This window comes from Orycteropus afer, unplaced genomic scaffold, assembly GCF_000298275.1.
Source record: "Orycteropus afer afer isolate SDZICR_OR568_19922 unplaced genomic scaffold, OryAfe1.0 scaffold00124, whole genome shotgun sequence".
Taxonomy (NCBI): Eukaryota; Metazoa; Chordata; class Mammalia; order Tubulidentata; family Orycteropodidae; genus Orycteropus; species Orycteropus afer.
The window spans coordinates 7,657,376-7,672,395 of NW_006921711.1; the positions used below are offsets into that span (position 1 = coordinate 7,657,376).

The 15,020-nt window shown below is 40.1% G+C and overlaps 1 protein-coding gene across 1 annotated transcript in view; it reads left to right on the forward strand.

Annotated features, from left to right (window-relative positions):
• Positions 1 to 15,020, forward strand: part of MSH2 (mutS homolog 2) — a 144,221-nt gene that overhangs the window by 78,394 nt on the left and 50,807 nt on the right. The window contains exon 7 of the mRNA XM_007944406.2: positions 4,528 to 4,727. Within this exon, the coding sequence (XP_007942597.1) occupies positions 4,528 to 4,727 (200 nt within the window). The remainder of the gene's footprint in view (positions 1 to 4,527; positions 4,728 to 15,020) is intronic.

Below are 15,020 nucleotides of genomic sequence, written 5' to 3' on the forward strand. Positions count from 1 at the left end.
GTATGCATGTGAGAGCTGGACAATGCATAAGGAAGACCAAAGAAGAGTTGATGCTTTTGAGTTGTGGTGCTGGCGGAGAATGCTGAAAGTACCATGGACTACTAAAAGAACTAACAGATCTGTCCTGGAGGAAGTGCAGCCAGAATGCTCCTTGGAAGAAAGAATGGCCAGACATCGTCTCACCTAATTTGGTCATGTTGTCAGAAGGGACCATTCCCTGGAGAAGGATGTCATGCTTGGTAGGGTGGAGGGTCGATGAAAGAGGGGGGGGGCCTTCAATGAGATGGATTGACACGGTGGCTGCAATGATGGGCTCAAGTGTAGCAGGGATTGTGGGGCTGGCGTGGGGTCGGTCAGTGTTTCGTTGTGCTGTGCATGGGGTCGCTATGAGTCGGAAACGACTCATCGGCACTTAACAATAACAACAACAATAACAGTGATACTGCCTTGGGAACCCAAGGAGGAGTCACTATGAGTTGGGTCCGACTAGAGGGCAGTGAGTTTGGTTTGGTTTTGGTAATCTTTATGGCAGCAGATTGCCAGGCCTTTTCTCCCCTGAAGCCTCCAGTGGGTTCATATTGCTCACCTTTTGGATAGCAGCTCAGCAGATAACCATTGCTCCATGAGGAGCATTCTGGTTGTACGTCTCCCTAGAGAGGGTTGTTCATTTTTCTGGCAATCCTTGGTATGTTCAGTATTTTCCACCAACACCACAGTTCAAATGCATCCGTTCTTCTGTGGTCTTCCTTATTCCTTGTCCAACTTTTACATGAATATGAGGCTATTGAAAAGACAATGGCTTGCCTCAGGTGCAAGGAAATCTGATGACACAGTGCCTAAGAAAGTTAGCCGTTCAAACCTACCATTTGCTTCAGGGAAGGAAGATGAGGCAGTCTATTTCCATAAAGATCTACTGCCTTGGAAATCCATTGGGGTGGCTATGAGTTGGAATCGACTTGATTGCAGTGGGTTTGTTTTTATTCGTTGATTCAGGCACATCTTAGTCTTAAAAGTGACATCTTTCCCCTTAGACACTTGAAGGAAGTCTTTTGTAGCCCATTTGCCCATTGCAATATGTCACGATTTCTTGACTGCTTCTTCCATAGGCATTGTTGTGGATCCAAGTAAAATGAAATCCTTGACAACCTCACTGTTTTCTCTGTTTATCATAATGTTGCTTATTGGTCCAGTTGTGAAGATTTTTTTGTTAAGTTGAAGTATAACCCATACTAAAGGCTGTAGTTTTTGATCTTCATTATTTTTAAATCTTTGTCACTTTCAGCAGGCAAGGTGTGTCACTTGCGTATTGCAGGTGGTTAATTAGTCTCCTTCCTAACCTGACGCCATGTTCTTTTTCATATAGTCTAGTATTTGCTCAACATAGAGATTGAATAAGTATGGTGAAAGGATACAACCGTGATGGACAGCTTTATTTATTTTAAATCACTTAGTATCCCCTTGTTCTGTTTGAATGACTTCCTTTTGGTGTATTTATAAGTTCCTCATGAGCACAATTAAGTGTTCTGACAGTGTATATTTTCAGCAAAATTAAAAAAGCAAACTAAATTTCAAAAAGATCATTAGTTTAAGACACACTTTATAGTCATGGCCTCATAAACATAACAAACAAAACCATTTGACCAAATGGATTCAGTTCTGAGTCCCGATGACCCCATGTATTACAGGGTAGATCTGCTCTGTAGGGTTTTCTTTATTTTATTATTTTTTAAAATTATGCTTTAGGTGAAAGTTTACATAGCAAATTAGTTTACCAGATCGTTGGTTCATACACAAATACTGGTTTCAATCCCCTCAATGTGTCAGGACTCCCTCTTTCCTCCCTGGGTTCCCTGTTTCCATTCATCTAGTTTTCGTGTCCCTTCCTATCTTCTCATCTTTGGTTTTGAGCAGATGTTACCTTGTTGCTCTTGTATAGTCGATTGTTCTAAGGGGCATATTCTTCACATCATCTATTTTATAGTCCTATCTATTATTTTGTAATTTGGCTGGAAGGTGGCCTCTGGGAGTGTGGTTATGTGTCAACTTGGCTGGGCCTAGTTTTGACTGCCTGGGCAGCTGGTTGTAATTATTCCCCATGATAAGACTGGCAATTAATGCCTTGGTGGAATCTGCCATGAGGAGCTGAGTAGTCAGCTGATGTGGTCTGCTTCCAGTATGTAGGGAGAAACTTTGGGAGTGGTCTCCAGCTTTTTGGCATGCTAGCCTTCATTTAGCATCCTGCCACGTTTCCTGCCAGTCTTGGAACTGTCTCTTTTTATTTATTTATTTTGTTATTGTGATTTGGGTGAAGATTTACAGAGCAAATTCACTTTCCATACAGTAGTTTACATTTACTGTCTCATGACATTGACCACAGTTTACCACAATGCAAAAGCTTCCCTCCTACTTCCTCCCCATAGTTACCTCTTCCCAGTGTCTATCCCTCCATGGACTCCTGCCCCCTAAGCTGTCTCCCTGTGCATAGGCAGCCCTTCTTTCTCCCATGATTGTTCTCTCCAAGGAGTGTATCTACCTCAGGTAAATGTTCAACTCATATGCCTGTCTTCTGTTTGGCTGGAAACCACAGGTGTGGGTTCAATTCCAGACCTGAAGGGCACCTAGGGGCCATAGCCTTAGGGTTCCGCCAGGCTCTACTGGACCAGCAATCCTGGTCCCCACCTTTTTTTTTTTTTTTCTTCTCCAAATGATTTTGAGTTTTGTTCCACATTGTTCTCCCTCTCTATCCAGGGTCTGCTACATAGATCCCCTTCCAAGTGGATGTCAGTGGTAGCCGGGCATCATCTAGTTCTTCTGGGCTCATCGTCGTATAGGCTGCAGATCAGATGGTGTACTAGTTGCTAGGACTAATTGTTTCCATGAATTTTGGTTTTCTTCATTCTTCTTTGCTCTAGACGAGGAGAGACCCATCGTTGCATCTAGATGGCAGCTTGCTAGCTTTTTTAACATCCCAGTCACTACTTGCCAAAGTAGGAGGTGGAACAGTGTTTTATATAGTATGTTATGCCAATTGAGCTTAATGTTGGAACTGTCTCTTGACTTGAATTACCTGCTGATAATATTGGGCCTGTGCCATTTGTATTTGTCAACCTTGGGCTTGTTAGCCTCAGCAGTTAGCAACTGCCTGAGTGAAGAGATACCTCTAGCTCCAGTGGGCTGGGAGCAAGAGGCAGAGCTGAAGGCCAAGGTCAAGGGGCTTTCACCCAGCTCCTAGAGCCTGGAACTTGGAACTCAGACTTCTAGCCTCCAGAACTGTAAGAGAATAAACATCTGTTCATTAAAGCCATCTCATTTGTGATCTTTTCTGTTAGAGCACCATGAAGTAACCAAAACAGGAGTATCTTCAGTTTTAAGGTAAAAACTTTTCTCAAGGCAACAGTCTTGGGGGTTTCCCTAGTCTCTTTCTGACAATTAACTCTGGCCTTTTCTTTTGTTTTGGATTTTACTCTACATTTAAAACAAAACACATTCTAACCAGGATCTTCTTTTGTGGTCTTGGTCAGAGTGGTGAGCAGTGGTAGCCAAGAACCATCTAGTTCTGGCCTCAGATTAGAGGAGGCTGTGATTCAGTATTTCTGAGAAATTAAATAGTAATCAGAGTGCATTGCATCTATTAAGAGTGAACAGTTTTTGTTTTGAAACCTGTTTTTAAAGGTTTATCTGTACACATGTACTGGGTCATGATGTAAAAATGGATTTCTTGCTGTGGATTATAGTAAAAAAATGGAAAGCCAATGGTTTGTAATAAATTGAAACATCAATATGTTGTATAGTTCTTGAACCAAGCTAAAAATTTTATTTATTGACTTTTAGGAGCAATAAAACTATTTTTCCATTGTCATGAGGTAGTTTTGGAAAGCATTATGAAAGTTTAAAAGACTGATAGAATAAATATTGAATTTGGCAACATTCTTGAACTGTGATTCTGTCCATTAAATATTGTTTATATTTATAATAATGTGTCAGTAACATCAAGCTTTACTGCTTTACCAGTTGGTACTCAGTCAACTGTATTCATGGTCACCCCATTTGTGTCAGAATAGAACTGTGCTCATGGGGTTTTCAGTGGCTGGTATTTTGGAAGTGGATTACCAGGTTGTTTTTTTTTTGAGCTGCCTCTGGGTGGGCTCTAACCTACAGTTTGTCAAGTAGCAGCCAAGCATGTTAACTGTTTGTACCACCTAGGACTTTGTCAGTAACAACAGTGTCCCAATAATGAAATTCTTCCTTTTATTTAAGAAACATCAGTTTGATGAAAGCCAAACAAAACTGGATATATTTCAGTATTATGACAGTATTAAAAGCATTGATTTGGTTGTTAGCTAATTAGGAAATGTTTGCATCACAGTTTTGTGGATTTTTCCACACTCGTAAAGTAAACATCTAACATTTCAGAATAGAGTGAGGCTTTTACACGTATTTTTGACAGGTGAAATTTATATGCATAGCTGACAAATGATAATTTTATACTAAAATATTTAAGATTAATTCTGCTATAATTTATTTCAGATTAAATTTAGTGGAAGCCTTTGTTGAAGATGCGGAATTGAGGCAGAGTTTACAAGAAGATTTACTTCGTCGATTCCCAGATCTTAACCGACTTGCCAAGAAATTTCAAAGACAAGCAGCAAACTTACAAAACTGTTACCAACTCTATCAGGGTATAAATCAACTTCCTAATGTCATACAGGCTATGGAAAAATATGAAGGTATTGAAAGAACATTTGTCTGTTTTCTTTTGTTCTTACAATATACTTGGCAAATACGCTTTCCTTAAAAAGTTGATGCTAGTGACTCACTTTTACGTGCTACACTTTATACTTTTCTAATAACAGGTTTGTATTGACCTGTAGCTATGGGGCAGAAGTCATGAGACCTGTATGTTCATCTCTGCTCTGTTAGTAAATATGGATGGAGAATAAGTTGGAATTTTTTCTTTTCAGAAACGAATGTTAGAGTTACTGGAATAGGCCTGTTGCACTAACAGTACATGGCTAACACAGGGTTCAGTTGCAGAAGAAGAATCACAGGACCCAAAATCACAATGCTTATTAATCTACAGTTTATTACAGAAAATGAATACAATATAACAGCAGTGTTAACTTAAGGATAAGTGTCACAGTCAAAGATTTTTCACAGTAAGACATCCAGTGAGAGGCCAGGTGCAGACTTCTGTTCTCTCTTTTGTAAGGTCTCAGATCAGAAACCACTGATGTTTGCTCGGAATACCTCAGAACCATGGAGCCTAAAATGGAGTCATGGCTGGGCTTTTTTATATTTTGCTGGTCCTGTGAACATACTCCTGTTATGTAACTAGCTTCTACAGCAGAGCCCTCTGGGGGGCTTCCCTGAGACCAGGTACAGATCGTCGTTCACAGTAAACAATGCTGACAAGCTGGTGTAAACCACTTGACTGTCCTAGACCCCTGAAACAACTTAATTAGTATGTTTCATACCTTGACTCATGGCAACTCCATGTGTGTCAGAGTAGGACTATGTTCCATAGGGCATTGAGAGGCTCGTGTTTTGGAGGTGGATCACCAGACCTTTCTTCTGGGGCACTTTTAGATGGACTTGAACCTACAGTTTTTGGGTTAGCAGCTGAGTGCATTAACCATTTACCCACCCGAGGACTCCTTTAACAAAACATTATAGGCTAATTCTATACTTGGTGGAATTAACCCCCAGAACTCATCTATGAGAGAACGTTAAGACAGAGAGTTCCTGCTGCGTTTTAGCAGTTGAGGTTAAAGTGAAGTTATAGAATAATTTAAGCAGTGTCACATATAGTTGATCAGTACTGTTTATTAATTAAGGAAATAGGCCTTCTAAAGAATTTACTCTCAAAATTTACATCAGTTATTTTGAATCTTTCTTTCTCCTCATACATTTCTTCCCTCACATAGTATGCTGGTCATCTGAGCAGTATGTTGGCATATGACATTTAATTTATTGGAAAGTGTTATTTCTTGAGAAAGTACTGGCCTTGAGTTAGGAACTCCCTTGATTTCCTGTCTCCACGTCCCCTGCCCTACCCTATTTCTCGCTACCTCCTACTTCTTGTTAATCTTTCTGTTGGCTCCTTACTGCCAAGTATTTGGAAATGCTCATATCTGTGCTATTTGGAAAAAAAAAAAAGCCCCCCCCATCTTCTTTTGTTGTGGTTAGCTGGCCTTGAGCTGTTTCTGCCTCATGGAGAACCCATGTACTTCTCTATTATCACTTATCTCTCTCTCCCTACCTCTTTCTGTTCCCAGCCAAGTTTCTGAAACCCTACTCTTCATCTTACATTCATTCAACTGGCTTCCAGCCCTCACTACCGTACTGAAATGGCATTTGATAAGTGACCCTATTTGTTACTAAATCCATTGAACATAGTCTACTTGGTATTTACTGAGTTTTGCTGTTGTATTTGACAATCTTGGGCTTTCTGAAACTCTCCTTAGGATTCTAGTCAATATTTGTTTGTTCCTTGTTTTCTTTGTAAATTGTGGGTTATTCCTCTCCAGACTTCTGTTCTTTGCCTCCCTTCTTAGTGCTTTTCCCCCCAGACTTCTATTTCTGTGCACCTGTCATTCGATACTGGGAACTTTTAAGCTGAGATCTTAGAATGAGCTCTTGCAAGCCTTCCTGAAGTTATATGCAGAGTTCTGTGTGTGTGTATACCTACTCCTCACTTAACTGACTATCTCTTCTGTCATTTCACATTTACCACAATAGTGAAAAAATCTACTGAGTATTTTGTGCATTAACAAAGTAAGTCTGGTCGTACTGAACTTTGGGGTGCACAGTGAGAGTAGCACTGGCTGTGATGGTTAAGATTATGTTTTGACTTGGCTGGGCCATGGTTCTCCGTGGGTTGACAGTTATGTAAGGATGTAATTTGGCGGTTATGTAATGATATAGTTGTCCTCTGTTTTTTGATCTGATGTGGTCATTCTCTGTTTTTTCATAGTGCTGATATTTGTGTAATAACCTGGTCTTTGGAACCTAACCACGTTGATAAGTGAAGAGGGGGTGTACTTATTTTTCCTTGGGGACTTTCAACTGTCTGTAGATAGTCAAAAGCATATATAATATATAACCCCTCTCCTAGAAGGTAGAGGAAGTAAAATATTGCTTTACACATTCCTTAAATGATCTTCTTCACTGTCTGGGATAAGAATACCAGTACCAGTTGTCATACTGTTAACTACGATTTATGGCAATCCCATGTGTGTCAGAGTAAAACTGTACCTACCCCATAGGGTCTTTGGTATCTGATTTTTTTCAGCAGTACATCACCAAGCCATTCTTCGAGGTGTCCCTGGGTAGACTTAAAACTGCCAGTCTTTTGGTTAGCAACTGAGTGCGTTAACCATTTGCACCACCCAGGAATAAATGTTAGGTACCATCGCTGCAATGAAAGAACTGGCGAAGAACAAGGCTCCGGGAATTGATGGCTTACCAATTGAGATATTTCAACAAACAGGTGCCCCATTGGAGGCACTCACTCAGTTATGCCAAGAGATTTGGAAGACAGCTACCTGGCCAACTGACTGGAAGAGATCCATATTTGTGCCCATTCCAAAGAATGTAGAAATTATAGAACAATATCATTAATATCACATGCAAGTAAGATCTTACTGAAGATAATTCAGAAACGTTTGCAGCGGTATATTGATAGAGAACTTCCAGAGATTCAAGCCGGATTCAGAAGAGGACGTGGAACAAGGGATATCATAGCTGTTGTCAGATGGATCTTGGCTCAAGGCAGGGAATACCAGAAAGATGTTTACTTGTGTTTTATTGACTATGCAAAGGCATTTGATTGTGTGGATCATGACAAATTATGGACAACATTGAGAAGAATGGGAATCCCCGAGCACTTGATTGTACTCATGAGGAATCTGTACCTTGACCAGGAGGCTGTCGTTCAAACGGAACAAGGGGACACTACATGGTTTAAAATCAAGAAGGGAGTGCGTCAGGGTTGTATTCTTTCTCCACACTTATTCAGTCTATATGCTGAGCAAATAATCTGAGAAGCTGGACTATATGAAGAAAAACGTGGTATCAGGATTGGAGGAAGAATCATTAACAACCTGAGATATGCAGATGATAAAACTTTGCTTGCTGAAAGTGAGGATGACTTAAGGCACCTACTGAAGAAGGTTGAAGAATACAGTCTGCAGTATGGATTACATCTCAACATAAAGAAAACAAAAATCCTCACAACTGGACCAATGAACAGCATCACAATAAATGGAGAGAAGATTGAGGTTGTCAAAGAAGTCACGTTGCTTGGTTCTACAATCGATGCCAATGGAAGCAGCAGTCAGGACATTAGACAACGTGTAGCATTGGGAAAGTGAACTGCGAAGGAACTGTTTCAAGTGCTGAGGAGCAAGGTTATCTCATTGAGGACTATGGTGCGCCTGACACAAGCCATGATATTTCCAATCGCCTGGTATGCATGTGAGAGCTGGACAATGAATAAGGAAGACCGAAGAAGAGTTGATGCTTTTGAGTTGTGGTGCTAGCGGAGAATGCTGAAAGTACCATGGACTGCTAAAAGAACTAACAGATCTGTCCTGGAGGAAGTGCAGCCAGAATGCTCCTTGGAAGCAAGAATGGCCAGACTTCGTCTCACCTATTTTGGTCATGTTGTCAGAAGGGACCATTCCCTGGAGAAGGATGTCATGCTTGGTAGGGTGGAGGGTCGACGAAAGAGGGGGAGGCCTTCAATGAGATGGATTGATACGGTGGCTGCGATGATGGGCTCGAGTATAGCATGGATTGTGGGGCTGGTGCGGGATCGGGCAGTGTTTCGTTCTGCTGTGCACGGGGTCGCTATGAGTCGGAAACGACTCGACGGCACTTAACAACAACAACCATCGAGTCAATTTTCAACTCATGGCCTGTGTGTGATTAAGTAGAACTGGCCCAAAGGGTTTTCTAGGCTGTAGACTTTACAGAGGAACCCTGTTGGTACACTGGTCAAGCGCTCAGTTGCTAAGTGAAAGATCAGCAGTTCAAACCCAGTAGCCACTGTGTGGTAGAAAAGATCTGGGTGGCTGCTTCTGTGAAGATTGCTGTTGCTGTGTGTTGTCAAGTTAATTCCAACTCATAGTGACCTTATAGGACTAGGTTGAACTGCCATATAGGGTTTCCAAGGCTATACTTTTTATGGGAGCAGGACTTTTCTCCTACAGAGAGACTGGTGTGTTTGAGCCACCAACGTTTCATTTAGCAGCCGAGCACATAACCATTAGACTGCTACGGATAAATAAAGAAGTTAGGTATTAGAGTTGAGGGTAGCTTGACTCTCTCTTCCTTAACCTCCCTGCATCTGCGTGGCCTAATATGCTTGATGAAAGTTTTACAAGTCAGTAATTCCCTACTTTTTTAGTGTTACACTTAAGTCATATTGACCTACAAGAGGTCACAAAATTGTCTAAATCAAATACTTCGCGTTATAGGTTTGGCAATGGAAACCCAGTTGAAGTATTTGAAGTCACTCAGCCTAGAAAGTAGGGAGAATGTCTTTTCCAATGTGGTGTACAGAGTTGTATTCTTTTCTTTTTTTTCACGTGGGACATTTGAGACTCTAGGTGGACCCAGGTCACTGGAAACTTGAGTTTTAAAAAACAACAAATGGTGTTATTTTGCGTATCTCAGATTAACTCCTTAACCCACTGATTTTGTGGAGAAAGCAGGTACAAGACTGATTTATGTAGAAAACAAACCAAATGGGCTATCTTTAAAAGCAAATTCATGACTTAGAAAGTTCTAAAATATGTTACTATATTGGCTAGAAGTTGAGTATGTTCTATCTTGTGATGTCTCTGGTTTTTGATTAACTCTAGGTTTAATGTTCCTGAAAAAAAAAAAAAATGTAAATTCAGAGACAGCAGGTGGCAGTGGCAGCATAGAAAATAGATTTACATTGAATGATAAAAGCTCTCTTCTGAATCATCGTTCGCTTGTAAGAAATAACTATTTGAAAAGATGGCTTGGCCTCCCTTATTCCTCATACCTCTTAATATTGCACAACTAGGACAAAACCTAAAATAACAGTATTCTACTTTTGGGGTTGATATGATAGTACTTAAAACAATTCCTGTAGGCATTCAAATTATTGTAATGATGAATTTTATTGTCACAAGTACCATATCCCTTCCTTCTTCCCTATTTAATTAATCATTTGTTTCTGTTTAATATACTTCTTAAATACCTCACTTTTGCTATTTTTCCTCCCCATAGTGGTGGCACAATGGTTAAAACACCAGGTTGCTGCAAAATGAGCATGGGGACAGCATCTGACCTCTTCTAACTTGTAAGAGGAGAGAAAGATCAAGGTCAGCAACCCAAGGCTGATTCCTGTAAAGTGGAATCAGACACACCACCACTTTCCAACTCTTGCTAATTCTGACATCACCTCTTCCTCACATGCTTTCTCTACTTCTCTGTTGGGTTCAATAATGCATTGCAGTGGCCACACAGAACTCACAGACAGTAATCATGATTGTGGGGTTTATTAGGGAAGTAACAGGTTACAATTCGGGATCAGAAATGACTCAGGATACAGTTCTTCAATTAGGACTGCTTCTTCTCAGCTGTGCTTCAGACACTTCTCTCTAGCCTTGGCCTCTGTCTTGCTCAGGCAAGTGTTACAAAGCTTTTTTAGCTGTGCAGGTAGGTGCCCAAAGAGGTATCCTACTCTGCCAGCAAGCCTCCTAATCAAAGGTACTCAGCTTTCTTGCTCTGTGGCCTGCAAAACCCACCACTATCTCGTTCTGGTCTCTTGCTTCTGCTTCTCTGCCACTGCTTCTTGTCTCAGATATCACAACTCTCTGTTTTCTGGATGAGAGAGGTTCCTTGCACGGATCTTGGTCCAAAGGACATGCTCTACTTCTGGCCCTCCTTTCTTGGCAGTAGCAAGATTCCCCCTTTCTGCCTCTGGAATGGGGCTCATGTTAAGGCTAGCAGATGGCAAAACTGACCAATTCTCATGTTAAAGTTCAATATACCCTGTATTTGCATGGTCCCACCCCCATAAGGGTGCCATGTACCTTTTTCACAGTATTAGCAAGCTATCCATTCCTCTTGGTGGGCCATAAGCTTCTCATATTTGCATAGTCCCACCCTGTCATCTGGTGGAAGTCACAAAGACCATGACTAGATGAGCCATAGTAAATAATTTAAAGTGCTCAGGTGGTGCAGTGTCTAAGGCTTTTGACTGCTATAATGAGAAGGTTGGGTTTCAAACCCACTAGGCGTTCCATGGAAGGAAGGCAGTCTACTTCTGTAAAGATTTATCACCTTGGAAACCCAGTGCGGATTGCTGTGAGTCGGAATTGACTCGATGTCAGTGAGTTTGGTTTTTGGTGTTAAGTAATTTACTGCACAGAGGCCTCTAACCAAAAGGTCAGTGTTTCGAACCTACCAGTGGCTCTGTGCAAGAGAGGCCTTACAGTTTGCTTCTATAAAGGTTACAGCCTAAGAAACCCTATGGGGCAGTTCTGCTCTGTCACCTAGATCACTGTGAATCAGCATCAACTGGATGGCACACACCAGGATTCTCTGTATCCTCAATGAAACCATAGTAATCTTTCTTAGCACATTTGATTATGTCAGTTCTTTCCCTTCAGTTCAAAACGCATTAGTTGCTTCCCTCACTTACAGGGAGGAGCCCCATTCCCTAGCATGCTGGCCTCTGTCTCCCTGTTCTCCCTCACCTACTTGCTTTGCCTCAGTATAGTCATACTACTCTTCAGACATGCTGTGCTCTTTTCATGCTTTTTTTTTTCTCTGTCTTAAATGTCCTTCATTACCATGTCCACATAATGAACTCTCACAGTCTTTCCCACATTGAGTTCAAACATCACCCTTTCTATGAAGCCTTCTCTGGCCTTTCCATCCAGAGTTAGCAGTATTCTTTCTATAGTTTTTATGACACTTTTTGTTTATTTTTGTTGTGCTTTAATCCTAAATAATGTAGTGTATTATGCTAATAAAAATCACATTTTTTACTTGATTGCTTAACTTCCTTCTAAATGGAAGATAAGAATATTAATGTAGGGGACTTCTGGTAAGATGGAGGAATAGGCAGATAAGCAATACAGACCCTCTTCAACAAAGAAAGGAAAAACCAATGGACAGGGATACTGAAGATAATCCTGGAGCCCTGACCTTTGTAAGGAACTATACAGAAGTAGATTAGGCACCAACTAGTGGAAAAACCTGAACGAGAACAGGACCTAAGAATAGGCTCTGTTTGTCAAGGTCAGCAGGGACAGATGAGAGGCTGACAACAGGAAAGGAGACAGGTGGTAAGTATGTAAGTCCTGTCAACTAGTGAATAGAGGAGCACAGTACCCTGCTTGTTTAGATAACATACAAACAAAACAAAGAGAGCGAACCGTGGGCAAGTCATTCCAACATACAATCACCAATTAAATATAAATACAAAAAACGTCACAATGCCTTGGAGACAACAGAGCATCACAGTCCACACAAAGAAGCAAGATAAATCAGGAGACACAAGGGACCAGGATACAGACCCAAAACAGATCCCTGAGGAAGACGCAGCATTGGAACTCCCTGATAAGGAATTCAAAAGAATTATATTGAGGTATCTTCAACAAATTGAGAAACAGATCAAGGAAAACACAGAAAACCCTAGAACAATTTCAAAAGACAATTCAAGAACAAAATGACAAAATAAATGAAAAATTAGAAATGATACAAAATCTACACACAGAAATCCAGAAGATTAATACTAAATTTTCAGAAATAGATAAGACATTAAATGGGCAAAGGAGAAGAATCAAACCAGTGGAAGACAGAATTAGGGAGATTGACGGCAAATACCTGAACACTTATTTGGAAAGAGATAAATCAGAAAAAAGATCAAAACAAAATGAAGAAAGCCTAAGGTTCATGTGGGATACCATCAAAAGGAATAGCCTATGTGTATCGGAATTCCAGAACAGGAAGAGAAAAATAAAGCCACAGAGAAAATTGTTGAAGATTTGTTGGAAGAGAATTTTCCTGGTATGAAGAAAGATGAGAATATATCCATTCAGGATGTCCAACAAACACCAAACAGGATAGACCCCAAAAGAAAATCACTCAGACATATCATCATCAAACTTACCAAAACCAAAGATAAAGAATCATGACAGCAGCATGGAAAAGATGAAAAGTTACCTACAAGGGGTAACCAATAAGACTGAGCTCAGGTTTCTCGGCAGAAACCATGCAGGCAAGAAGACAGTGGAATGGTAAATATAAAACCCTGAAAGAGAAAAATCTCCAACCAAGAATTATGTACCAAACAAAATTGTCCCTCAAATATGATGGTGAAATTAGGACATTTCCCAATAAGCAGAAATTAAGGGAATTTGTTAAAACCAGACCAACCTTACAAGAGATGCTAAAGGGAGTCCTTTGGACAGAGAAGCAACAACAACTGACAACACACATGATGATATAACCCAGCAACCAATCCAGCTATGGAAGTGTCCAAAGTATATAAGCCTGTAAGATTGTAAACAGGAAACCAGAGACATCAATTGACAAGTGAGAACAACTACAAACCAAAAAGAGAGAAAAAATTGTGTCGTTACAGAATTTCTAGATGGTAGGGAAGTCAAGACAACTACAAGATAGAATGGACTATTCTAAACTTGGGAAGAAAACTATAAATCACAGGGAAACCTCAAAGAAAAATGATAAACCTTCACATCAAAAAAGAGGACCAGCATAAATATCCAGCAAAATACTAAAACAGTAGAAATGAAGGAAGTGATAACACAATTCATAAACAAAACGAACTCAGCGTAGAAAATTATATAGAACAAATAAATCAACACCCCAAAAAAGCACAAGACAAAAATGACAGCAACAAATTCATATTTGCCCATAATTACATATCTGGCAAGGGACTTAAAAGATTTATAGTGGAAGAGTGGATGACCAAACTGTGGTACATACACATAATGGAATGCTATGCAGCACTAAAGAAAAATGTAGAGTCTGCAAAACACCACACAATATGGATGAACTTGTAGGACATTATGCTGAGTGAAATAAGTCAATCACAGAAGGACAAATATAGTATTAGTTCATTGTTGTGGAGGGTCAAGGAAGGGTTTTTATATAGAGGGAAACTTTCTTTATTGGTTGCCAGGGGTGGGAGGGGAGAGGAGGGAACACTGCAAAAAGAAAAAAAAAAAAAAAGCATTGACCTATGTTACTTTAGTTTTGTGTACTTCACTGTACATAAATTATATTTCAATAAATTGCATTTAAAAAAAAGAATATTAATATAGTTTATTTGTCATTTTAGAGAGGTTGCTAATAAAAGGAATCTGCTTCACTTTGCACTTTTTGATATTTAAGATTTGGTTAGCTTTCATATTATAGAAATATTTTCTTTATTAGTTTATAACCCATGACCATCCAGTGGACTGCAACTCATAGCAACCCCCATAGGGTTTCCAAGGCTATAAATCCTTATGGAAGCAGAGTGCCTTATCTTTCTCCTGTGGAGTGGCTGGTGGGTTCAAACTACTGACCTTTTGTTTAACAGCCCAATGTTTTAACCACAGTGCCACCAGAGCTCCTTTATTAGTTTATAAAAAACAATGTAAGTTCTTTGTAGCTAAGATGTTCAGTGTGGGTGGTATTACCATCCAGAGATAACTGTTATTAACATTTTGGTGTGTTATTTCAGTCTTTAGACAAAATTATATATGGTCAGTTCTACTGTAATGCTTGAATTTAAAGTGTGACTTTGTCCCAACATGACTGACGTGTTAGTGAACAATTTGAGCATAATGTGACTTTTACATTTGCTTATGCATAATTTTTAGGAGCTCTGGTAGTGTAGTGCCTAAAAGCACTTGACTGCTAACCAGAAGGCTGGCAGTTCAAACCCACCAGCCACTCCTTGGAAGGAAGCGCTGGTAGTGTAGTGCCTTAAAGCACTTGACTGCTAACCAGAAGGCTGGCAG